The 27,435-nt window shown below is 41.7% G+C and overlaps 1 protein-coding gene and 1 non-coding gene across 2 annotated transcripts; both read left to right on the top strand.

Moving 5' to 3' along the window:
- Nucleotides 1-8,250: 8,250 nt before the first annotated feature.
- Nucleotides 8,251-13,227, top strand: COX7C (cytochrome c oxidase subunit 7C). Its single transcript, XM_073344423.1, has 3 exons — nucleotides 8,251-8,438; nucleotides 9,356-9,501; nucleotides 13,122-13,227. Exons 1-2 carry the CDS (start codon nucleotides 8,364-8,366, stop codon nucleotides 9,470-9,472), a joined length of 192 nt encoding a protein of 63 aa, XP_073200524.1. The 5' UTR covers nucleotides 8,251-8,363; the 3' UTR covers nucleotides 9,473-9,501; nucleotides 13,122-13,227.
- On the top strand, nucleotides 8,935-8,998 carry LOC140912176 (small nucleolar RNA Z39). Its single transcript, XR_012159254.1, has one exon. It is a non-coding gene; the product is annotated as a small nucleolar RNA Z39 (small nucleolar RNA).
- Nucleotides 13,228-27,435: the final 14,208 nt, after the last annotated feature.

Raw genomic sequence — 27,435 nt, forward strand, 5'->3', positions numbered from 1 at the left:
AGTAAAATAAAGTATGCATATGTATATATAAGTCAATAGTACATTTTCTTTTTCTAGAGAAAGAAAGGGAAGAATAGAATAGATAAATGAGATGGTATGGCAGCATGTTTTGGGGAAGTGCCAGATATGAATAAAGAGGAAATGGGAAATCTGATGAATAATGATAAGATGAAAGATTTACTAGATTCTAGATATGCCAGTAGATGAACTTATAAGACCAGCTGAAGTAGAAATAACAGATAATGAAGACAGTGGAATAGAGGAGTCTGAAGAGGAAGAAACCTCTCCACTAATTGTCTCTTTTCTAAGATCAACAGTCCGAGTCTTTTTAATCTTTCCTCCTATGGAAGTTGTTCCATACCCCTAATCATTTTTGTTGCCCATCAGTGTATTTTTTCCAATTTTAATGTATCTTTTTTGAGATGGGGTGACAAGAACTGAATACAGCATTCAGTGTGAGTGTACCTTACATTTATATAGTGGCATTATGATATTTTCTGTTGTGTTATCTATCTCTTTCCTAATGGTTCCTAATATTCTGTTAACTTTTTTGACTGCTGCTGTACATTGAGCGGATGTTTTCACAGAACTATCCATGATTACTGCAAGATCTCTTTCTTGAGTGGTAACAGCTAATTTAGACCCCATCATTTTGTATGTACAGTTAGGATTATGTTTTCCAATGTGTGTTACTTTGTAATTATTAACATTGCATTTCATCTGCCATTTTGTTGTCCAGTCACCAAATTTTGTGAGATGGTTTTGTAATTCTTCACAGTTATCTTTGAGCTTAACTATTTTGAGTAATTTTATATAATCTGCAAACTTTGCCACCTCAGTTTAGGTTTATCCCCTTTTCCAGATCATTTATGAGTATGTTGAATAGCACTGGTCCCAATAGAAACCCTTGGGGGACCCCAGTATTTACCTCTCTGCATTATGAAAATTCACAATTTATTCCTACCTTTTGTTTCCTATCTTTTAATCAATGACTGATCCATGAAAAAAATCTACCCTTTTATCTCTTAACTGGTTAATTTTCTTAAAAACCTTTGGTCTTGCACCGTGTCAAAGGCTTTCTAAAAGTCCAAGCACACTATATCTACTGGATCACCCTTGTCAACATGCTTGTTGACACTGTCAAAGAATTCTAATAGGTGAGGCATGATTTCCCTTTACAAAAGCCATGTTGACTCTTTCCCAACATATCGTGTTCATCTCTGTGTCTGATAATTCTGTTCTTTACTATAATTTCAACCAATTTGCCTGGTACTGAAGTTAGGCTTACTGGCCTGTAATTGCCAGGATCACCTCTTGAGCCTTTTTAAAAAATCGGTGTTAAATTAGCTATTTTTCAGTCCTCTGGTACGGAGTCTTATTTAAGCAATAGGTTACACACAGCAGTTAGTAGTTCTGCAATTTGATATTAGAGTTCCTTCAGAACTCTTGGGTGAAAGCCATCTGGAACTGGTGACTTATTATTGCTTAATTTATCAATTTGTTCAAAACCTCCTCTACTTACACCTCACTCTGGGACAGTTCCTCAGATTTGCCCCCTAAAAAGGATGGCTCAGCTGTGGGACTCTCCCTCACATCCTCAGTAATGAAGACAGATGCAAAGACTTTATTTAGCTTCTCTGCAACAGCCTTGTATTCTTTGAATGCTCCTTTAGTAATTCGATTGTCCAGTGGCCCCAATGACTCTGTGGCAGATTTCCTGCTTCTGAAGTACTTTAAAAAAATGCTGTTCATTTTTGTGTCTTTTGCTAGTTGCTCTTCAAATTCTTTTTTGGCCTGCCTAATTATACTTTTGCACTTGACTTGTCAGTGTTTATGCTTCTTTCTATTTTCCTCAGTAGGATCTGACTTCCAATTATTAAAGGATGTATTTTTGCCTATAGTCACCTCTTTCACTCTGTTGTTTAGCCATGGTGGCATTTTTTGGTCCTCTTACCATTTCTTTTTATTTGGGGTACACATTTAGTTTGAGCCTCTATTCTGATGTTTTTAAAAAGTTTCCATGCAGCTTGCAGGCATTTCATTCTTGTGACTCTTCCTTTTAATTTCTGTTTAAATAGCTTCCTCATTTTTCTGTAGTTCCCCTTTTTGAAGTTAAATGATACTGTGGTAGGCTTCTTTGGTATTTCCCCCCATATAAGGATGTTAATTTTAATTTAATTATGGTCACTGTTACAGAGCAGGTCAGTTATACGTACCTTTTCCTCTGCTGCACTTAGAACTAAATCAAGAATTGCCTTTCCCTTTGGGGGTTCTAGAACTAGATACTCCAAGAAGTAGTCATTAATGGTGTCTAGAAATTTAATCTCAGTATCCCATCCTGAGGTGACAGGTACCCAGTCAATGTGGGGATAGTTGAAATCCCTCATTATTATTGCATTTTCAGTTTTTGTAACCTCTCTACTCTCCCTGAGTATTTCACAGTCACCATTGCTATCTAATCAGGTGATCAGTAGTATATTTCTATTGCTATTCTATCATTATTAAAGCATGGAATTTCTATCCATAGAGATTCTCTGGTATTGTTTAATTAATTTAAGATTTTTTTTTATATTTGACTCTATGCTTTGTTTCATATATCATGCCACTCTCCAACAAGTATAACCTACTCTGTTATTCCTATATGTTTGGTACGGTGGTATTACCGTGTCCTATTGATTATCATCATTCCACCAAGATTGTATAAAGCCTGCTATACCAATATCTTAATTTAATACCAGGCATTTTAAGTCACCCATCTTAGTATTTAGACTTCTAGCTTCTGTATAAAAGCACTTATAAAATTTATCAATTTTTAGCTATCTGCTTTCATGTGATATAACTGAATGGGACTCTTTCTTTTGACTCTTTTGCTACACCTCCTACCTGTACTTTATCAACTTCTATCTTCTCATCTTTACTAGGATATAGAGTATTCCCTTTAATAACTCCTCCCCAAGGGATGTCTCTGTCTGAACTGCGTGTTCCTCCACACCTGTTGTCTTTCTCCCAATCCTTAGTTTAAAAATTCCTTTGTTGGGCTGACTGCCAAACTGTTGCAAGTTATTTCTTGTAGGCAAATGGTGCAGTTCATGCAAGAATAACTGGTAACTGAAATTTCACCCTGCAAGTCAGGGAGAAAATCAATTGCCTTAAATATCACAGCAATGGTTGACCGTCTACACTATTATGGTCATCACTTTTATAAAATTATGATAAATCCTGTGCAAAGTAGGCCTTGTGAGGTATCATTGGGAAAGTCATAATTTGTTGACCATTACTGTTCTGTTGAAATGTATCATCACTGTACAAGAAGTTATGAGATTTTGCTGTATGTTTGTTACTGAAACATGTTGTGAGTTTGGGAAACGCCCACAGACTGGCCCTGCAGGGTCAACTAAAGGATGACCAATATCCAGCCAGGTTTTAAGTGACCATCACTGTCCATTCACCAGCAGGGGAGCTGTAAACAAGAGATTTACAATTCACATGAAAAACAGTTGCTCAAGCACGTACACCATGGGGCTGCCTAATCCCTCCCTCCCCCCATGACAAAACAAAGATCTTTCCAGCACCTGGAGGAGAGTATAAAATAAGGGACAGTGACATCACCTCTCCTCCCCCACCTACACTGAAAGCCACAAGAATAATTGGAAGATAAAGAAACATTGAACTGTGGTGGTAGTGGTCCTAACTGGAAAAGCTTTCCAATTAGCACAGACTGCTGTTGGTTTTTGGGTAAGAGAAACCTTATTACTTCAAATTTGTCTTAGCTTGATAAAGTTTAGGAATTAGACTGTGATTTTATCTTTTATTTCATTTTGTACCAATTCTGAATTGCTATTTCTATGCTATTTATAATGACTTAAAAGCTATCTTTCTGTAGTTAGTACACTTATGTTAATGTTTTATCCAAGCCAGTGTGTTTTTGATTCAAGTTTGGGGAATCTACTCATGTTACAGAGGCTGATGCATATTTTTACCATTTGATGGTATGATGAACTAATTAATGATTTTACTCTAAGGGGCTCTTGAGCAATGTAAAATGCACATTTCTAGTGTGCAAGGCTTGGGCTGGGAGAATTGCGGGGTTCTCCCTATACATAGTTCATGAGTGGCTGGGGGTCTTTCATGTACTTTGCTGGTTGTGCCTCTGGATGTTGGTGGCTGACTGAACAGAACCTGGAGGAGTTTGCTGTTCATTAGCATAGCAGTGCAAGAAAGAGCCTGGGCAGGAGAGTGAAGGGGGCACAGCAATTCCATAATCCAGGATGTATCCCAGGGCATGTCACAAATGGCTTTCCACAAGGGTCCATTTTGGCTCCCCTTTTGTTCAATATATACACGTCCAAACTTCCTGAAATACAGGCTAAGAAGTATGTGTATGCTGATGACATTTGTACTGCAGATACTATAAATGATTTCCATATTGAAGGGATTTCCATATTGAAGTATTGAAGGAAATCTCAGCCAAGACATGGACATTTTGACCTCTTACTTCCAGCAATGGAGACTAATTCTTAGTGAAATCAAAACAGTGGCAGCCACTTTCCATCTAAACAATCTCAATCCACATGGAAGGATGGTTACTGCCATTCCAACCAGTTGTCACATACTTGGGAGTAAAACTCAATCATAGTCTGACATACCAGCCTGACCTGGAATACTTGGAAATGAAGATATCTTCCTGTATTGCCTCGATATGAAAACTATCGGAACCTCCAAGGGATCTGACACTTTGGTCCTTTGTACATCTATACTGGCCCTGGTATTTGCTCCAGCTTTGGAGGTTTGGGGGCACCATTGCCACTCTCGTCAACATGGAGCTGAATTTGGCCACTCATATTAGTAGTGGTTGCTTGGTTTGTACACTAACCTCCAGTATGTGTTTGCTAATGCACACAGTTCCACCAGATCTTTGAGATGCCATTACTGTTAAATCTTCCTGGACAGCTGTGACAGATGATACCAACCTGTCAGATCTCTGGTTGATTGATGCCCAATTTTCAGATAGGAAACAACACACAGCACCGATTTGAAGGTCTGCTCTTATTCATCAGAAGAATCCCACAGTAGACTAAGGTGTGACATCTTGGTCAATCTCCTAACACCCTTTTGCCACAGCAGCTCATGCACTCCTACACAAGAGTAGTACTGTTCCTTTACTATGCACGGATGATCAGTGACACCAGGAAACTTGTAGAGTGGAAGCACTGGTGGGATAGAGAGTCTAACACACTAAGACCAGGCTCAACAGGATACTCTCTGGCTCATCCAGAGCTGATGCAACTGGATGGGCCTGATTTCCTCTCCACGCTGTGACTGTGAGGCAGGATTGCAGACAATAACTCATGTTATTGACTGCCCATCTTGATCTCTGGAGGTTGGGTTAGAACATATAGACTACCTTGATACAGATGCTATCCTCCCCTTATGGAGTTCTGATTAGAAGAAGACTTGTGTAATAGATTTTTAGAAATATGGACTCACATACAAGGCAAGTTAAATTACCACAGTGAAAAGATATGATTTGGAATTAGAAGCAGAACTTCAGTGAATTGTATAATATCCTATTTTTTAGATTACTGCTATTCAATAGAGTTTTAATAGAAAAATTTAATTAATATCCATTTATATGATGGTTCTTGTTGCTCCTGTCCACCTTCTTCTCCCTAATTAATTGGTATATTACAATTACACATTCTTGTGGTTAATATCCAGTTATGCGTGGTTCATCCTGCCAAATATTATACTTCATTTTCATGTGCAGGACATGGTGACTGGAGAATGGTAACTCTCAGTTGTAGCAGGTCAGCCGAACATTTTAACTTGCCAGCACATATAAGGGATGCTTTATGAGGGAAATAATATTCTCTGTATGTTGTTTTACATGTCTTGCTATGTCACAGTATATACAACACAATGAAAAAATAGTATTTTTGGTTCATTTGAATAAAAGCATTTTCATCAGCTCTAGGAATCTGAATTGAACCACATGAAATTTTAATATCTACCAAAAATTGTTTTCTTACTCTTTTATCAAACAGAATGAGTGAAAAAGTTACACACTTGCACCTGGCTGCTGTATCATCATTATATTCAGTGAGGGGTCCTTCTTGGAAATGAATAGCAGTAGGACATTCTATGTGCTCTGTTGTAATGCCCATTAAGCTTTAGGCCTTCTTTGTTTCATTAAGATCTGCAAAAAATAATAAAATTAGACTCATTTACTTTAGTCCTCTGGCTTTTTCATTATTCATATTTTTCCTTTGTGTATTAAGATTCAAAAAAAGAAATGTTCTCTTTGAACAAACACTGAGTAGGCATACAGAATGTAATAACTGAAAGAATCTCAGTAAGTCATAGTCACATTCAGACAAATAGTATATTAAAGATGAAGCAGATAACCTGGAAAACTTGAGCAATTAGAGTTAATGGAATTTTTTAGGTGAGCTAAGAATTGTAGACATAAAAAACTGGAATGAGGATTAAAAGCCTAGCTTTCTATATCTCCATCATATCTACCTGTGTATTTTTACCTCTACATATATGTGTATGACTTTGTACTGTTAAATTTGTTAAACTACTTGTATGCAGTGTTGTTGTCGCCATGTTGGTCCCAGGATATTAGAGAGACAAGGTAGGTGAGGTAATATCTTTTATTGGACCTACTTCTGCTGGTGTAAGCACAAAAGCTTATCTCTCTCATCACTAGAAGTTGATCCAATAAAAGATATTACCTTATCCATCTTGTCTCTTTAAACAACTTATGGTTAAAATAGTGTTTCTGTCACGGATCACATGATTTTTTTCTTTTTAAATAACGATCCATCCCTTTCACATCTTGCAATGTTTATGTGGAACCAGTTGGATAAGTGGATATGATGACAAACAGTTGAACAAATTTGACAGGGCTTTTAGAATTGGTGACTTGTCAAATTCAGTCCTGGACCGCATGTAAAGTTAGTAGGAAGTCTGCAACAGAACTCCAGTGGCACAAAGGACTAAGCCAGTGGATTTTCAATGAGAACTTTTATTAAAAAATCATGAAGTTTCAGACTCCTCCCACAGGTGAAAAAATACATTTTTTAAAAAAATGTGTAGAAACAGACTGGATATACCACTCAACTCTAGTAGACCAATTTCAGTGTTTAAAAATATCATAATTCATTCCTGTTATCTGAAAGAAAAATAAAAAAATGTTATCAACATTCTTATATTATCATCAGAAAATCTTACACTTCTATGGCACCTTTGATCCCAAAGGCTACCAATACAGTCTACTACTTATAACCAAATACTGATGTTTTAACTCATTAACTCATAAACTAACAAAGTTTGCCTGAGTAAGGATTGAATAAAATCCAAAAAAGGTTTTCAGGATTTTGCCCTATCTACATACATCTAAAATGCAGTTACAGGTGGAGCACAACAGTTAGGGACAGTGAAAAACCACCATACTGCAGGCTATGCAACAGTAGAGGGAAGGAAACTGTTGACCAAGCACACTGGTACAAACACCTATTTTAACAAAATGTGCTACGGGGATTTTAGAGCTAAGTTATGTACAACCTGTGATGGGGATGGGGGTCATTGCCCCAGGAGGAAGCTTCAAGAGAGAGTGTACCACTGAAGATACACCCCAACCAAAGCGCCAAACCTAAACACCCTTATTTTGGGGAGGTTTGGATTCAGAACTGCTTTAATAAGTTACAAGTGTTCAGCTTTGATCTCATATCTCAGGCATGGTCTACACCTAAACCTGAGGTAGACTTAGCTACGTTGTTCAGGGTTGTGAAAAATTAGGTTGACTTGACCCCTGCACTGTCACAGTTGCCAATTTTGGTTGGACATATTCCTGGATGTTTCATCCCATGACATAATAAAGATTAATCTTTAATTCCTGGAGACTCCAGGACCATCCTGGAGGGTTGGCAACCCTAACCACTGTAGACCCAGGCGATCTCTGCAAAGCTCTCAGGAGGTGATGCCAAAGTTTGCCCCATGCCACTCCCCAGGAACCTCTTCCGGTGACAGGGGAGCAGCCTGCTGACCTGAAAGGAGGCGGGAAGGGGTGGGGTTTCCGCCGCTGCCAGGCTGAGCCGCTCCCCTTTGAAGGGCGGGGAATGCACGGAGCTCAAGCCGGCGCTTGAGTCACGCGAACTCCCAGCAAGGCCGGTGGCACCTGGAACTACAGTTCCCATGATGCTGCGGGGCAGCGGGAACGCGGCGGCCACCGTCCCGCACTGTATCCCATAGTGCCCCACGGCGCCCTTGGTCTTGTAAGCGCGGCGGCCAGGGACGGAAGGTCGTGAAGGCGAAAGAAGCTCTCAGTCGTGCGCTGACTCGTTTCCCGCTCCGGCGCCATGTTGGGTGCCAGCGTCCGCCGCTTCGCTACCTCCGCCATCCGCAGATCCCACTATGAGGAGGGGCCGGGAAAGGTAACGGCGCGGCGGGGCTGGCCCGTCACTCAGCGTCGCCGCGCGCTGCCCGGCCCCGAGGCCTGCGGGTCACAGGCACCGCAGAGGGGAGCGGCACTTCCCGGTCAAGGCCCGGGCCGAGTTGGGGGGAGGGGGCGGCGGCTGTCATACGTTAAAAGAGCCCCTGGTAGGTTTCAGGTCCTGCCTTTGGGAGACTGGCCGGTTCTCCCCCCCGACCCCCGCCCCAGGAACCGAGGTTTCCCCTTTCCCTAGCCCCTCAGCCTCGTGCGAGTGGGTGCCCGGTCCCCGAGTGACCGCAGCGGACTCCGAGCCGGCTGCAGCGTTCAGAGCACGTAACGACCCTGTTTTGCCTGGCTCTGAGGCCGGGGCTTTCGGCCATGGAGGCCCTCTGCCTCCTCCTCTGCGGGTTTCTGTCCGCAGCCATGGTGGGGAGCGTGCAGTGATAGTGTCCTTGTCATGACTCTGCCTTTCCTCTTCCCAAACTCCTGCTCCAGTGGTACAGATGATGTGAACACAACAGTATGAGAAAATCAATGATACTGTAAACGCTTTCTGATGTACCAGTTGTACCGGCCTTTCAAAGTAGTGTGATCAAATGTGTCTGAACATCCATGTAGGAGACATTTTGCAAACTACTTGGTTAGCCTGTATTCTCCCTCTCTTTCCCAGGAGATTGGCAATTTAAAGTACCAAGTTCATAAGTTAACCCCTCCTCCTCCTCCCCCCAACTACCTGTCAAGATCCCATTCAGTGAATGGGAGCTATGTTTCACTTGTGCTTTTTGTTTATAAAGGCAGATGCACAAAGTGGTAGGTAAAGTGTCTTGGAAAAAAGGAGTAAGCGCACCTTTATAAAGCTCGTCTATAACGTGAGTCCATTGATGGCATATTGTGAACAAACTCTCTTGTCTTTTCTAGAACATTCCGTTTTCTGTAGAAAACAAATGGCGGCTACTAGGATTAATGGTAGTGTTCTTCGGAAGTGGGTTTGCTGCTCCTTTTGTCATAGTAAGGCACCAACTGCTCAAGAAATGAAGAGGACAAGTTTTAATTCCTATAAAAAGGTAACTGATTCTGACCCCTTGTTTAACACTTTTTTCTCCTCTGTTAAAGGAGTCGATGAACCAGCTGCACTTCTTATAAAGTCTTAAAAATTAAACTTTGACCAGTACAGTGTGTCACTAGTTAGTTATTCCAGTTGTTGGTATAATTTGGTGTTCATCATTGGACCAAGTGGTGGAGGAGTAGGGAATACAATCTTTTTAATCAAATGATCATTGTATCATTGCTAATGACTTTATACTCTTCAATAAGTGACAGTATTTCTCTAACAAGTGAAAGGAGGAATGCATCATATCATCTCATTGCTCACGTTTACCACTTATCACGGTCTCTGACCCACGTGAACAAATCAAGACGAATAACTGATACGGTAAATGTTTTCTGATGTGCCAATTATTTGATTTGGCCATGGTTAACTACAAAATACACCATCTGAAATGTAAACGAAAAACATTTTATTCCATAGTTAAAACAAACTTAACCATTTTAAGAAACTAGTCCCATCTGGCCTTGGATTCTGTTCACCTAGTCTGACCTGCATAATACAAGCCAGAGAACTTCACCCAAAATAATTCTTAGAGCATCTCTCTTCGGAAAAACCTCCAATCTTGATTTTAAAATGGCCAGTGGTGGAGAATCCACCACAACCCTTGATGAATTGTTCCAATCACTAATTACACTCTTAAATGTATGCCTTCTTTCCAGTCTGAAATTGTTTAGCTTCAGCGTCCAGCCATTGGATATATTATACCTTTCTCTGCTGGATTGAAGACTAGTTATTAAATTTGTTCCCCATAAAGGTACTTAAACTAATCAAGTCAACGCTAAACCTTCTCTTTGTTAAGCTAAATGGAGCTTCTTAAGTCTATCGCTATAAGGCATAAGATATTACCTTACCAAATCTCCCCCCCTCCTTCTCCCCCCTCCCCCCTCTCGTACTGGTTTACTATCCCCCTTTTGGAGTAAGAGCACTAAAATTGCTCACAAAGAGAACTAGCAGTACAGACATGCAGTACACATCTTTGCAAGCGGATTGGTGTCATCAACATTTACATCCAGTTCTTAAACATCTCTTCTGTAACTTCAGAACCAAAATCTTGATTGGAATAGGTTTAGATTCTTTTTTCCGCACATAGGTTGATTTCTAATCTACACACCAGGAATAATCAATTTTTTGTCAAGGTCCAGATTTCTTGGTCAGAGTCCAGACTCCAGAGAAAATACAAAAACAATGATAATAAATATTTTACAGTCCATTCAAAAGCATCTGGCTGTCTGGATTTGGCCTGTCTGTGTGCCTATTGACTACTCCTGCTTTATACTCTTCCTCTTTAGAAGAGGTCTGTGATTGGCACTTCAACTAATTCAGCAACAAGCTTGACAACATTAGTGAATCAGCAAATTTGGAAACATTCCTAAAGATTGAAAGTGTGCTAATGCATTATTATCCAAAAGAGGCAAATGGGATGACAAGGATAATGGGGGATTCAATCAAGAGTTTAAAGGGTGGGGAATATAATGCCTAATCAACATGGCTTATGGGAAAATAGATCTTGTTGTTGCAAAGAGTAAAATGAAGCTTGATATGTTTAGTTGATAAAGACAGGTTTCAGAGTAACAGCCACCAATTTATTTGAGCATGCGCTTTCGTGAGCTACAGCTCACTTCATCGGATGCATATCGTGGAAACTGCAGCAGGCTTTATTTATACACAGAGAATATGAAACAATACCTCCTCCCACCCCACTGTCCTGCTGGTAATAGCTTATCTAAAGTGATCATCAGGTGGGCCATTTCCAGCACAAATCCAGGTTTTCTCATCCTCCACCCCCCCACACAAATTCACTCTCCTGCTGGTGATAGCCCATCCAAAGTGACAACTCTTTACACAATGTGCATGATAATAAAGTTGGGCCATTTCCTGCACAAATCCAGGTTCCCTCACCCCCCTCCCAAAAACCACACACACAAACTCACTCTCCTGCTGGTAATAGCTCATCCAAAGTGACTGGATTTGTGCTGGAAATGGCCCACCTGATGATCACTTTAGATAAGCTATTACCAGCAGGACAGTGGGGTGGGAGGAGGTATTTTTTCATATTCTCTGTGTATAAATAAAGCCTGCTGCAGTTTCCACGGCATGCATCCGATGAAGTGAGCTGTAGCTCACGAAAGCTCATGCTCAAATAAATTGGTTAGTCTCTAAGGTGCCACAAGTACTCCTTTTCTTTTAGTTGATAAAGGTAATTGTATAGCAGTAATATATTCTTATACAGCGTTAACTTAATATTACTAACTTGTATTGTTATAGTGATGGAGCCCTAATCACACCCTATTGTGTTAGGTGCTGTACAAACAACAAAAAGATGATTTCTGCCCTAAACAGTTTAAATTGTAATACTGTATTACATTCTGCCTAAAAACTTGCACTAAACAATATCAAAATACATATTAAATGGATTCAGTAGTTAGTTATGTTGGGATCTGTCAGTTGTCAATGGGGACATTATTAGATAAGAAGGAATGTCACAAGAATTGATACTAGGCCTGACACTGATCAGTATTTTATCTTGATCTGGAAGTAAACATCAACTCACATACAGAAGATCCAAAGATTGTGGGAGTGGTAAATGAAATGGCAGTCCCTTGGCAAACTGGGCACATTCATTTATTGTATTTTAATACAGCCAAATGCAAGATCATAATCTAGGAACAAAGATATACCTACAGAATAAGGAATGCATTTTAGAAAGCAGTGACTAGAAAAGATTTAGGGTCATGGTAGACAAGAAGCTGAACATGAGCTCCCAATGTGATAGGGTGGCAAAAAGGGCTAATGCAATGTACTTCTTTATAGATCTAAAGGGTGGGGGAGAGAGGAGTGATTTCCACCCCACCCTCCTTCTGCCCCTTTGTATATGGCACTGGTGAGACTGACACTGGAGTACTGCATCCATTCCTGGCTTCTGCATTTTTAAAAGGGTAACAAAACAGTGGAGAGAGAACAGAAAAGAGCACTAATGATTCAAGGGCTAGAAAAATGCTTAACAGTAATACAAAGGTGTTCAAGCTGTTTTTAGTCTCTTAAGACTGAGAGGTGACTTGATTAGTATAAGTACCTTTATGGGGAGAAATGCAGGGCACTAAAAGGCCGTGTGCCGCCCCTCCCCCCACACACACACACACAAAGAAAGGCATATTGAGAACCTGTGGCTGGTCATGTTAAACTAGACAAATTCAAATTGAAAATACTTCACAGTGAGTTACTAACCACTGGAACAAATTATCATGGGAAGTAGTGGATTCTCCATCTCTCACTGTAGTCAAATCAAGACTGGATTCCTTTCTGGAAGATATGCTTTAAGTCAAACAAGTTTATTGACTCAGTGCAGGAATAACTCTGAAATTCTATGACATGTTAGGTCATACTAGATCTAATGACAGTATACCCAAGAAATGTAGTGTTGAAGTGCATTCAAATATAGACCAGCTCCTGATCTGTCGAAGGCTCTGTGCATAAAGTTAAACGTGTGCCTAAATTCTTGGCCTCAAACACATTTTAATACTGATCTTGGAAGAGGTGATGTTCATTCTGCGACTTTTTTTTTTTTTTTTTTTGCAGACTTGAGGTGGAATATCACCTGTAGAGCAACTCCTCTTTCCATGGAATAAAGGACAAAGATATTTACCACACTGGATGTGTTTATAAATAAAAGCTTAAATCTGAATATTTGGGATGATGTCTTCTGTCAAACTATCAAATGCTTCTGAGCACTCAGGCTTATGCTGTAGCTTACTGTGTAACAGCAATTTTTTACATCACGCTTAAACAGACGAGGCCCTTTTTAGCAGAGGAAAAATGTAGTGATAGCATGCTATCTCTTAGCACTAGCAAAAAGAAACTGTTCTCAGTGCTGAATTGAGTGGTTAAGAATCTAAACTCTTGTTTTTCAAGAATCTGTATCTTTTATACCATTAAAGTAATTGTTTTAGAAGCTCCCTTGCAGAGTGTGACTTTAGTTTCTCTCTTCAGGGACATGTGAGTTGAAGCAAACTAAGTGGTTACAAGGTTGGAGCCCTCATAAAAGTGTGATTTAGAAATGAGGAGTCTGGGAGAGCTGGCACTAGTGTCAGGGTCTAGGCAGTTGCACTGTGCTGGTCTCAACTCTCAGGAGGGAGCTTTTGAGAGAGAAAATCTGAAGCCCGAGACTACCTAGAAACAGTGCGTGGACTCTGTTCAGACTCAGAGTATAAAGGCATGTGGGTCCAGTAGGTGGAACCTAAACACAGCAGCCTTGTGGCTGTCTAGAAGCTGGGAGAGCTTGACCAGGGTTGTGACTTCCTAGTCTAGGGAAGATGAGCTTTTGCCACTAATTCAGAACTCCTCTGCCTCAGTATATGATTAGGTCTGTAGTTCAACTGACCTGGGCCGTTCTGCACTCTAAAGCCTCCACAACTTTGTATTTAAATTCTGATTTAGATGAGCCAGTAAATAACTAGTCTTAAACAAGTATGACTGCCTTCCTGAAGGATTTGGTTAAATGGTTGCTTTCAGATTTGGTAAGATGTCACCACAATAGCTGTCAAGTTTCATAAACTGTCATTAGGGGATGTGTTGAAGACAGTGGATCTGCTGCACCAAAACTTGTTTAATGGGATGTGGTAACAGGTGTGTGGATAGGAATTGCTCACTGGTTAAGTGTGGGGCGGGGAAGAGAAGGGGGAGAATGGTCATTAGGACTCATCAGGGCAAGGAGGTGTGGCTTACTTCCTCCTGAAGCTATCTTTGCTGCCAACATCCAAATCTCAGCACCTCCTCCCATTCTTCCATTTGCACAGTGCTTAGCTCTGAGAGGAAGGTATGCTACTGCTGAATGGGTGGGAAGGTGGAAAACATCCCTAACAGCATTCCCCATGCTTGGTGTTTACACCCAGCACCAGTAATGCCCACCAGCATCATTTGTGAGGACTTGCAACTCACAGCACCTTTCACCATCTTCAGTACTTATCCCCCAGGCTTAGCCTCCCAAAAACCACCTATGGCAGCAAAGAATTTGGGTAGGTCACAGAAACAACCTGGATAGTTTGGGGGGGGCGGTGGGTGTTTGTTTTCAGGCTAAAAACCACTCTGCTAGACTACCTGAAACTGAAGTAAGCCATTAAGGATTATACTAGGGTTACCAACCCTCCAAAATTGCCCTGAAGTCACCACAAATTAGATTGTCATGGGGTGAAACCTCCAGGAATATATCAGACCAAAACTGGCAACCCTAGATTATATGGATATGTCCACTAACTTTGTGTGCAATTTTTTGAGTGGCCAGTAGAAGATACTAAGGCCTGACTTTAAGAAGTGCTGAGCATCCACAGCTCCCATGGACATTAATGGAGTTGTGGCTGGTCAACACTCCTGATAATCACGTCATAGGTCTGTTTACACCCCCAAAATTAATGGAAAACTGGAGTGAAAGCTTGACCCTATAAAAATCAAAGACAAAACTCACTGATTTTGAATGGAGTCATACTGTCCTCCTTGAAAATGGGGTTAAAATAACTTTTCTGGATCAGTCTTCACCACAGAGGTTAACGGGAATGCTGCCTAATAAAAAATGAGTTGTTAAAGGGGTAGGGAATAATCTTGAAAATATGCCATTATATAACTAAATCCTATGCTAAATCCTAACTATATCCTAAACCCTTATTTGAAACACTGTGTACAATTTTTGTCACCCATCTAAAAAGAATATAGTAGAAAAAAATGAAAATGATTTTATGCATGGAAAGACTAGTATGAGGAATGCTTAAACTATGAGGATTATTTGGCTTTACTAAGCAGATAAATAAGAAGGGATATGATAGCAATATATACAATCTTAGACCAATAAGGGAGATTTTGAGAGGTCATCTGTTCCATTATCCGCCATGCTGAGGTAGAGGACCAAGTACACCTAGACTATCCCTTACAGTTTGTATTTAACCTCCCATGATGGGGATTCCACAACTTACCTTGGGAAGCCTATTCCAGAGCTTAACTACACTAATAGAAAGATTTTCCTAATGTCTAACCTAGATCTCACTTGCTGCAGAGTAAGCCCATTACTTCTGTTGATATGGAGAACAATTGATCACAATCATCTATAACAGCTGTCACGGTTCCTCCCCCACTCTGAACTCTAGGGTACAGATGTGGGGACCTGCATGAAAAACCTCCTAAGCTTATCTTTACCAGCTTAGGTCAAAACTTCCCCAAGGTACAAAATATTACCCCCGTTATCCTTGGACTGGCCGCTACCACCACCAAACTAATACTGGTTACTGGGGAAGAGCTGTTTGGACGCGTCCTTCCCCCCAAAATACTTCCCAAAACCTTGCACCCCACTTCCTGGACAAGGTTTGGTAAAAAGCCTCACCAATTTGCCTAGGTGACTACAGACCCAGACCCTTGGATCTTAAGAACAATGAACAATCCTCCCAACACTTGCACCCCCCCTTTCCTGGGAAATGTTGGATAAAAAGCCTCACCAATTTGCATAGGTGACCACAGACCCAAACCCTTGGATCTGAGAACAATGAAAAAGCATTCAGTGTTTTACAAGAAGACTTTTAATAAAAAATAGAAGTAAATAGAAATAAAGAAATCCCCCCTGTAAAATCAGGATGGTAGATATCTTACAGGGTAATTAGATTCAAAAACATAGAGAACCCCTCTAGGCAAAACCTTAAGTTACAAAAAAGATACACAGACAGAAATAGTTATTCTATTCAGCACAATTCTTTTCTCAGCCATTTAAAGAAATCATAATCTAACACATACCTAGCTAGATTACTTACTAAAAGTTCTAAGACTCCATTCCTGTTCTTTCCCCGGCCAAGACGACTACAGACAGACACAGACCCTTTGTTTCTCTCCCTCCTCCCAGCTTTTGAAAGTATCTTGTCTCCTCATTGGTCATTTTGGTCAGGTGCCAGCGAGGTTACCTTTAGCTTCTTAACCCTTTACAGGTGAGAGGAGCTTTCCCCTGGCCAGGAGGGATTTCAAAGGGGTTTACCCTTCCCTTTATATTTATGACATGCCCCCCAAATCTCAGCTAGGGTGAAACACTGGCTGGGATTTCTTCCTGGAGCTCTAGGAAAACAGAGTTAATAAGACACATGCATCTCTAAATATACTACCAAGTACATAAAGACTAACAATATTTTCCACATCTCAAGGACGATTTTAACCAGTTGATTCTGGGAAACTTTCACGGGAGAGTGCATCAGCCACTTTGTTAGAAGCTCCTGAGATGTGTTGGATGTCGAAATCAAAATCTTGGAGAGCTAAACTCCACCAAAGAAGTTTTTTGTTAGTTTCTTTGACGGTGTGAAGCCACTTTAGTGCAGCATGGTCGGTTTGCAGGTGGAAACGCCGTCCCCAAACATATGGGCGTAGCTTTTCCAGAGCGTAGACAATGGCATAACATTCTTTTTCAGTGACTGACCAGTTGCTTTCCCTCTCAGACAGTTTTTTGCTGAGAAACACTACAGGGTGGAATTCTTGATCAGGTCCTTTCTGCATTAAAACTGCTCCCACACCACGCTCGGATGCATCTGTGGTTACTAGGAACGGTTTGTCAAAGTCTGGGGCCCTTAGTACAGGGTCAGACATGAGTGTCGCTTTAAGCTTGTTAAAGGCCTTCTGACACTTTCCGGTCCACTGAACAGCATTTGGCTGTTTCTTTTTGGTTAGGTCTGTCAGTGGGGCAGCGATTTGGCTGTAGTGCGGTACAAATCGTCTGTAATAACCGGCCAAGCCTAAGAAGGATTGAACCTGTTTCTTTGACTTTGGGACAGGCCACTTTTGGATAGCATCCACTTTGGCCTGTAGGGGGCTGATAGTTCCTTGACCCACCTGGTGTCCAAGGTAAGTCACTCTGTTTAGGCCTATTTGACACTTCTTAGCCTTAACAGTTAGTCCTGCCTCCCTTATGCGCTCAAGGACTTCTTGTAGATGTTCCAGGTGGTCTGCCCAGGAATCCGAAAATATGGCCACATCGTCAAGGTAGGCAACTGCATATTCTCCTAATCCCGCTAGGAGACCATCTACAAGTCTTTGGAAAGTGGCGGGTGCATTTCGCAGCCCGAAAGGGAGTACATTAAATTCATACAGCCCGAGATGTGTGATGAAGGCTGACCTTTCCTTGGCAGATTCATCTAGCGGTACCTGCCAGTACCCCTTGGTTAAGTCCAAGGTAGAGATGAACTGGGCCCGTCCCAGTTTCTCTAATAGTTCATCTGTGCGTGGCATGGGATAGTTGTCTGGGCGAGTTACAGCATTTAGCTTACGGTAGTCCACGCAAAAACGTATTTCCCCGTCTGGTTTGGGAACTAGAACCACTGGAGATGCCCATGCACTTTCAGAGGGGCGGATTACACCCATCTGTAACATATCCTGGATCTCCCGTTCTATAGCAGTTTTAGCTTGAGGAGACACCCGGTAAGGTTGAACCCTAATTGGGTGAGCATTACCTGTGTCAATGGAGTGGTATGCCCGTTCAGTCAGTCCTGGGGTGGCTGAGAACGTTGGCGCGTAGCTAGTGCACAGCTCCTGGATCTGCTGTCGCTGCATACGCCCAAGGGTCATGGAGAGGTTCACCTCTTCCACACCACCAGCACATTTCCCTTCGTAATAGACACCTTCAGGCCACTCAGCGTCGTCTCCTCCCTGGGCTGTAAACTGACAAACCTTTAATTCTCTGGAATAAAAGGGCTTTAGAGAATTAATATGATACACCTTAGGCTTTCGGTTGGAGGTGGGGAATGCTATGAGATAATTAACAGCTCCCAGGCGCTCCTGGACCACGAATGGCCCTTCCCACGATGCTTCCATTTTATGGGCCTGGAGCGCCTTTAAGACCATGACCTGGTCTCCTACTTTGAAGGAACGCTCTCTGGCATGTTTATCATACCAGGCTTTTTGCTCTTTTTGAGCATCCTGTAAGTTTTCTCTAGCAAGGGCTAAAGAGGTTCGGAGGGTGTTTTGTAGGTTGGTTACAAAGTCCAGAATGTTAGTTCCTGGAGAAGGTGTAAATCCCTCCCATTGCTGCTTCACCAACTGCAATGGCCCCTTAACCTCACGGCCATATACAAGTTCAAATGGGGAAAACCCTAAACTGGGATGTGGTACAGCTCTGTAGGCAAAGAGCAACTGCTGCAATACTAGGTCCCAATCATTGGAGTGCTCATTTACGAATTTACGTATCATGGCCCCCAAAGTTCCATTAAACTTCTCCACCATGCCATTTGTTTGATGATGGTAAGAAGTGGCAACCAAGTGATTTACCCCATGAGCTTCCCAAAGGTTTTTCATAGTTCCTGCCAGGAAATTAGTCCCTGCATCTGTGAGGATGTCGGAGGGCCAACCTACCCTGGCAAAAATGTCTGCTAGTGCCTGGCACACACTTTTAGCCCTGGTGTTGCTTAGAGCTACTGCTTCCGGCCATCGGGTGGCAAAATCCATGAAAGTCAGTATGTACTGCTTTCCTCTGGGTGTCTTTTTCGGAAAAGGACCCAGAATATCCACAGCTACTCGCTGAAATGGAACTTCAATGATGGGGAGTGGCTGGAGAGGAGCTTTGACCTGGTCTTGGGGTTTTCCCACTCTTTGGCACACCTCACAAGACTGGACATAGGTAGAAACATCCTTGCCCATTCCCTCCCAGTGGAATGACCCCCCCAAACGGTCTTTGGTCCTGTTCACCCCAGCATGGCCACTAGGGTGATCATGGGCTAAGCTCAAGAGCTTGGCCCGGTATTTAGTTGGAACTACCAACTGTCTCTGAGGATGCCAGTCTTCCTGGTGTCCCCCAGAAAGAGTTTCCTTGTATAAAAGTCCTCTTTCTACAACAAACCTGGATCGATTAGCAGAGCTGAGAGGCGGTGGGTTGCTCCGTGCCGCCGTCCACGCTCTCTGGAGGCTTTCATCTGCTTCCTGTTCGGTCTGGAACTGTTCCCTTGATGCTGGAGACATCAGTTCCTCATGGGATTGTGGACCTAGGCTTGGGCCCTCTGGAAGCGATATAGGGGATGGAGCTGTTTCTGTTGACTGTGAACCGCTCTCCGCTGGTGCACTATGTTGGGATTCAGGCTCCGGCTGAGCCTCTTGTGTAGGGTTATCGGCTGCTGCCAGTTCAGGTTCGGTGGGGCCCTCTGGTGTTGAGGTTGCAAGTACTGGATTCAGTGCTGACACGGGGTCTGGTGTTGGTTGTTCGGCTGGTTCCGGTTCTGGGACTGGTTCCGTCTGGGTCTCTGGGACTGGATCCACTACTGCTGTTGCAGACATTGGCCTGGGGTCCAGGTCCATCACCTCTGACTGGGTCCTGATAGAAGTTTCCGGAACAGAGCTAGGCCTCACGGCTTGTTTAGCCTGTCTGCGGGTGACCATTCCCACCCTCTTGGCCTGCTTCACATGATTGGCCAAGTCTTCCCCCAACAGCATGGGGATGGGATAATCATCATAGACTGCAAAAGTCCACATTCCTGACCAGCCCTTGTACTGGACAGGCAACTTGGCTGTAGGCAAATTGAAAGAGTTGGACTTGAAGGGTTGAATCGTCACTTGGATCTCTGGGTTGATTAAATTGGGGTCCACTAAGGAAGCATGGATAGCTGACACTTGTGCTCCGGTGTCCCTCCACGCGGTGACCTTCTTCCCGCCCACACTCACAGTTTCCCTCCGCTCCAAGGGTATCTGGGAGGTATCTGGGCCTGTGGACCTCTGGTGTGATTCCGGTGCAATGAACTGTAATCTGTTGGGGTTCTTGGGGCAGTTGGCCTTTACATGCCCCAGCTCGTTACATTTAAAACATCATCCAGCTGACGGATCACCGGGGCGAGGTGGGTTGCTGGAGAACGGGGTGGTGGGACGATAAGGGGTCTGGAGGGTTCTTTGGGAGGTAGGTGGGGCTTTGGGCGGCCCCCGGTAATAGGGTGTGGTCTGGGGTGGTCCCTTCTGGTCTCCGCTCCAACTGCGACCAGTTTTCTTCTTCTCTGCCACCTCCACCCATCTGGCTCCAATCTCTCCTGCCTCGATTACAGTTTTGGGTTTCCCATCTAGGATGTATCTTTCTATTTCCTCAGGAACACCCTCTAAGAATTGTTCCATTTGCATTAGGAAGGGCAAATTTACTGGAGATTCAACACTTGCTCCTGATATCCAGGCATCCCAATGTTTCACAATGTGGTAGGCATGTCGGGTAAATGACATGTCTGGTTTCCACCTTAGGGCTCGGAACCTCCGACGAGACTGCTCGGGTGTTATCCCCATTCTGACTCTCGCCTTGGATTTAAACAGTTCATACTTGTTCATATGTTCTTTAGGCATTTCAGCTGCCACCTCAGCTAAGGGTCCACTGAGCTGCGGCCTCAGCTCTACCATGTATTGGTCAGTAGAGATGTTGTACCCAAGGCAGGCCCTTTCGAAGTTTTCTAAGAAGGCCTCAGTATCATCACCTGCCTTGTAGGTGGGGAACTTTCTGGGATGGGAAGTGGTACCTGGAGAAGGATTGCTAGGGTTTGTTGGTATATTCTGCTGGGCCTTTATCCTCTCCATCTCCTCCACATGCTTCCTTGCCTCCATTTCCCTCTTGTGGGCAGCCTCCTGTACCTCCTTCTCCAGCCGCATGAGTTCTATCTGTCTTTCATGTTCCCTTTGTTTTTCTTCAGCCTGAAATTTGGCTAATTCCAGCTGTAGTCGAGCCGAGGATTTGGCCATTCTAACCTCTCTGTTTTTAACTAACTTTACACCCGAGGTTTAGAAATAAACAAACAAAACTTGGCTGTAAAATTTTGCTGTGCTGGAATAGAATACCTATTCTCTGATAGTGATTGTCAGCCTACAGAAAAAGACAATTCCCTTGTCTCTGCTCTGGGCCCAAATTAAAGCAAAAAACCTCCAACTACTTGGAAACCTGCTTACCCAGCCCAAAGAAAAAAAAATTTCTTTTCAAACCTGTGCTCCTTGTAAAACAAAAAAAAAAATCAAAATCCTAAAAAAAACCCTGCCACTTTTGTCTCCAGGCAAATGGGTAGAGCACACACCCCCTATTTACTTTTAGGAAGAAAAGAAAAAAAAAACCCTCTGGGTTGGAAGACTGTGAATTTCCCTGCAGGAGTTAAGTACCCTGCCTCCAGGCAAAGAAAACCTGCAATTCACAAGATAATCCCCTTTTGTCTCTGCTTGGCCACAAAGCAGAGAGAAACCAAGCTGCTTTCAGTTTCAAACCTGCTTTCTGGACTTCCTTTCCACAGGAAAAAAAAAAATTCCTTTTTAAAATCTGTATTTCTAGTTCAAAAAATCTCAACTGGATCTCAAAATGATTTCAGGTTAATCCCACCACTATGCCACCATGTCACGGTTCCTCCCCCACTCTGAACTCTAGGGTACAGATGTGGGGACCTGCATGAAAAACCTCCTAAGCTTATCTTTACCAGCTTAGGTCAAAACTTCCCCAAGGTACAAAATATTACCCCCGTTATCCTTGGACTGGCCGCTACCACCACCAAACTAATACTGGTTACTGGGGAAGAGCTGTTTGGACGCGTCCTTCCCCCCAAAATACTTCCCAAAACCTTGCACCCCACTTCCTGGACAAGGTTTGGTAAAAAGCCTCACCAATTTGCCTAGGTGACTACAGACCCAGACCCTTGGATCTTAAGAACAATGAACAATCCTCCCAACACTTGCACCCCCCCTTTCCTGGGAAATGTTGGATAAAAAGCCTCACCAATTTGCATAGGTGACCACAGACCCAAACCCTTGGATCTGAGAACAATGAAAAAGCATTCAGTGTTTTACAAGAAGACTTTTAATAAAAAATAGAAGTAAATAGAAATAAAGAAATCCCCCCTGTAAAATCAGGATGGTAGATATCTTACAGGGTAATTAGATTCAAAAACATAGAGAACCCCTCTAGGCAAAACCTTAAGTTACAAAAAAGATACACAGACAGAAATAGTTATTCTATTCAGCACAATTCTTTTCTCAGCCATTTAAAGAAATCATAATCTAACACATACCTAGCTAGATTACTTACTAAAAGTTCTAAGACTCCATTCCTGTTCTTTCCCCGGCCAAGACGACTACAGACAGACACAGACCCTTTGTTTCTCTCCCTCCTCCCAGCTTTTGAAAGTATCTTGTCTCCTCATTGGTCATTTTGGTCAGGTGCCAGCGAGGTTACCTTTAGCTTCTTAACCCTTTACAGGTGAGAGGAGCTTTCCCCTGGCCAGGAGGGATTTCAAAGGGGTTTACCCTTCCCTTTATATTTATGACAACAGCTCTTACATATTCGAAGACTTATCAGGTCCCCTTTCTTGTCTCAAGATTAAACCTGCCCAGTTTTATAGTCTTTTCTCATAGATCTGATTTTCTAAACCTTTTATCACTCTCCTCTTGGCTCTCTTCTATTTGTTCACATCTTTCTTAAAGATATACAGTCATTAATGTTATAAGATCAATAAGACATGTTCCTATGAAATTCAATGGCATTAAATATGAACAAATTTGAAATGCTTTTTTATTTTTTAACAAAAATAAAACATACCCCATGTAGAACTCATTGCTACCAGATATTACTGAAACAAAAGTCTCAGTAAAGGATTAAGCATTTTATATGGATAATAGGTACTATACATAGTCAGTGCTTAATTTGTAATGAAAGATGTGCCAGGGCTCAAGCACTTTTTTTACATTCATAACTGATGCAGCAAGCCCAGAGGTGCCAGGGCTATGAACTGCCAAGCCTAGAGGTCCCAAGGCTCAGCACTGACAAATTAAGCTCTGTATATAGTCACAATTTACACTAGCTAAAATAAACATTTACAAGGGATATACATCCTGATGTAGAGATAAGACCAGCACTGTGGCTAAGAAGAAACTTCCATCCTAAGATGATTATTCCATAATTGTCCATTATGGAAGTTTTTACCCTTGTTCTGAAGCAGAGTTGGTTGGGAATTTTTCATGAGAATGATTTTCCAGTTGAGAATGCAGTTACTGTAAAATCAAAATTTTCTGTGGGAAAACAGATGTTGCCAAAAATAAAAAATTGAAATGAAACACAGTAAAACCCACCTTCAAGATGACCTCCACATTTCACAATCAAAAGTGTTCAGAAGTTGTGTTGCAGAAAAATGTCAAAATCTCAGCATTTGGTCCTGATTTGGAATGAAAACAAATGCTGAAGTGTTAGAATTTCCCATGGGTGGAACCTCTGAATTTCATTCATTTTTACTCTGAAGCATCTGGTATTGTGTACTGTTGGAGACAGGCCACTGGACTAGATGGACTACTGTTCTGAGCCAGTGTGGTAATTCCTATGTAATTAATATGAAAAATGTGAGTACACAGTGAACTTGGATTGAGATTGTCCAAATTTCTTTTCTTGGGATTTAGATTTCTTACAGTTACTGACAGTACTGAGAGGTAGGATGTTGCCCTAAATTATATTTTGGACATTAAATACTTTCAATGTTAATTTTTTTCATAATGAGTGATATTTTCCAACAGAAATATTGAAGTATTCTGCATTCCTTACTTTGGTCTTCGCTAGGGTGTCTGTTTTTATTTGCAAAAAGAAAAGGAGTACTTGTGGCACCTTAGAGACTAACCAATTTATTTGAGCATGAGCTTTTGTGAGCTACAGCTCACTTCATCGAATGCATATTGTGGAAAAGGCAGAAGACATTATATACACAGAGACCATGAAACAATACCTCCTCCCACCCCACTCTCCTGCTGGTAATAGCTTATCTAAAGTGATCATCAAGTTGGGCCATTTCCAGCACAAATCCAGGTTTTCTCACCTGGTCGCTTTGGATGAGCTATTACCAGCAGGAGAGTGAGTTTGTGTGTGTGGTTTTTAGAGGGGGGTGGGGAGGGTGAGAAAACCTGGATCTGTGCTGGAAATGGCCCACCTTGATTATCATACACATTTTAAAGAGAGTGGTCACTTTGGATGGGCTATTACCAGCAGGAGAGTGTGTGTGTGGGGGGGGGGGGGGAGAGGGTGAGAAAACCTGGATTTGTTCTGGAAATGGCCCAACTTGATGATCACTTTAGATAAGCTATTACCAGCAGGAGAGTGGGGTGGGAGGAGGTATTGTTTCATGGTCTCTGTGTATATAATGTCTTCTGCCATTTCCACAGTATGCATCCAATGAAGTGAGCTGTAGCTCACGAAAGCTCATGCTCAAATAAATTGGTTAGTCTCTAAGGTGCCACAAGTACTCCTTTTCTTTTTGCAAATACAGACTAACACGGCTGTTACTCTGAAACCTGTTTTTATTTGGTTTTGAGAATGATATAACGATGTAGAGGTAACGTGAAACAGGTCTGATGTGACATTTTATAAACAAACTGGGCACAAGTGAGAAATGTGAAAGCTGAGATGTGGTTGTTATGACAACCAAATTAGAAGCAGTTCTTATTGGACATAAGTGAAGTGATAACATGAAAGTTATTTTCATTCTTTAAAGACAAAGGTCATAGTTGAACAGCGTAGCATTTTACTCTGGCTGTTTTTTCAAAATCCCACTATTAATAAGAGTAATGCCATTGGATATCCTACATACATTCAGCTAGAATTGTTAAGAAAAGATTGAAAGAACACGAATACCAGGGCAGTGTTTTCTGTATATAAGGAAGGCAAATATTATTCTTATTTTAAGGATAAAGAAATGAAGGTTCAGACAGGCCAAATGATTCACCCAGTTTCATTCAGGACATCTGTAAAAGAGCTAAGAAGAACTCAGAAGCCCTGTCCATCCTCCCTTGGCTGCAGTATTTTAAACAATGGTAAGAAATGTTTGTAATCGTAATTACATATCTGAAAACTTTCGGGCTCTGAAAATTACATTACATTGTCATCATCAAAAAAATTGAAATCAGACAGACAGAGGGATGGAACACCACATCTGTATACAGCCATTTGATGCATCATAATTAGGTTTCCAAAAGATTATACTTAATGGAAGAAGGTGTAAAGACAAGCTGGGTGAGCACTACATTGCTTCAGTGAGTGATTTTATAAAAGTAGGAAAATGCATACACAACCCAAAATCAGTTCAGACTCTAAAAAGACTTGGAATGGTCTTGAGTCTCAGAAACTATATATTAGCCCAGGGGCATTACAAGCATTAATTTTTCTACAGTGACAATGACAATGAGACCCACTATGCAGACAGGGTACATGCCACTCAGCTTTATTATTACAGCAGAAACAAAAAACCTGAAGGGTGAGATGCTACAGCTTGGTCATTCCCTATTATAGCAGTAGGAAATGTTAGGGGAAAATTTGTTAATAGCCCTCTCCTGCAATCTGTGAATCCCTGCTTCTGACAGATTTTCTAACCAGCTTATGTTTCCTCTTATTGCAGCCCAGGAGATGGACATTAGCAGCTGTCTGGAACAATACAGCATTGCATTTAAATAAATTTAAAATAATAGTATTTGATGGACTTGATGAGAATTGCTGTTCCATTTTCTATTTAAACATTCCATGAGTAGTTAAGTACTTTCCTTACTTACTTACCTTTTTCATTAGTTATGTAGAGAGCATGGAAGAACAAACAGCACTTTGAAAAATGTCACAGTATATAAATAGCACTTCTGAGAACATTAGTAAAGTTCTACTGAACTGTAAAACCAACAAGTTAGTGGTGAACTGTGAAGATGCAGGCAAGAGAAGAACATGTGAAAATCAAGGCAAAAGGGCGATCAAATTACTTCTGTAAAGAACTGCAATGTTGCAGTTCATGAAATTTTACCATGACTTTATTGCGAGTCTGAATATTTTTCGTAAAACCCCAGCTCCTGTCATTAAATGATTTTGTGAGAATCTCAGTTTTCTCTTTTTCATTTTAGCCCACTTGGTTGTGAAGAAAAGCTTGAAAGTGTGATCTGAGTGAGGCTCAGAAAATTAAAAAGAACTCCCAAGGTTTTTGTTTTTTTTTTAAAGTATGATTTTTCAAGCCCATAATCTCATGATTTTTTTGAGGCTTTAATGATTTCTGAATGCTTGAGGTTGGCATATTGGAACTGTAAACCTCATAAGAAATAGCACTAGTCTCACTTTATCTCTCTGGACCCAATGAATTTCTTTGATGACAAAAGGAAGTATCTCATCAGAAGTGAAGGAAAAACATGGCAGCCATGGGCCAGCTGTATTATTCACCATTGATATTTGATAAATTGAGGATTGTGTTTAACTAAAACCTCCAGACTTTGCATGTAAATAGTTTTCATTGAGTAGTAGGCTCTACGTATGTGTGGAAAGTAAATATAAAGTTATTAAAATGAATGAGAAATCACTGCTGAGTATGCTGAGAGGGGCATCTGCTGAGGTTTACAGCAGAACGTAAAGAAGATCTGCCCCCTATGAGATCTCTCAATACAAAGCTTTCCTGACAGGCCCAAGAGCTGCCACTAGGACAGCTTACAGGAAGAGAATTTGAAGAGTTTCAGGAAGTACATCACCACAGTGCTCCAAAACAATGCAAATTATGTATCTTTCCTGCTGTTGAAAATGCACCTTCTAATCATCAGACCCCTTTAAAGTGTTTCATGTTGAACATCCAAAAACTGAGGTATACAAAGCTACTAGTCACTTTTTAAAATCTTGGCCTGTATAGTTAAAAACATATATTGAGCCCTGTCTCTTATCCCTGAACACTTTATAGAAATGGCAACGTATTGCCTGAAACTCAAAGCTCCTTCCCTTCAAGCAATAATTATCCTGTGAATCTTCAGCACTCCACTTGTACTGTGAGGGTTTATAGTCCCCAGCCCTCTGTGTGACAGTCCTATTTCACTCCTGGTACTTTGCAGCCTTCCATTCTTGCAGAATTCAGAACAGTAGAGTGCATGTTACACCTGAGAATACAGCAAAACATCTGGT

The sequence above is a fragment of the Lepidochelys kempii genome, chromosome 5 (assembly GCF_965140265.1).
Source record: "Lepidochelys kempii isolate rLepKem1 chromosome 5, rLepKem1.hap2, whole genome shotgun sequence".
In the NCBI taxonomy this organism is placed as follows: domain Eukaryota; kingdom Metazoa; phylum Chordata; order Testudines; family Cheloniidae; genus Lepidochelys; species Lepidochelys kempii.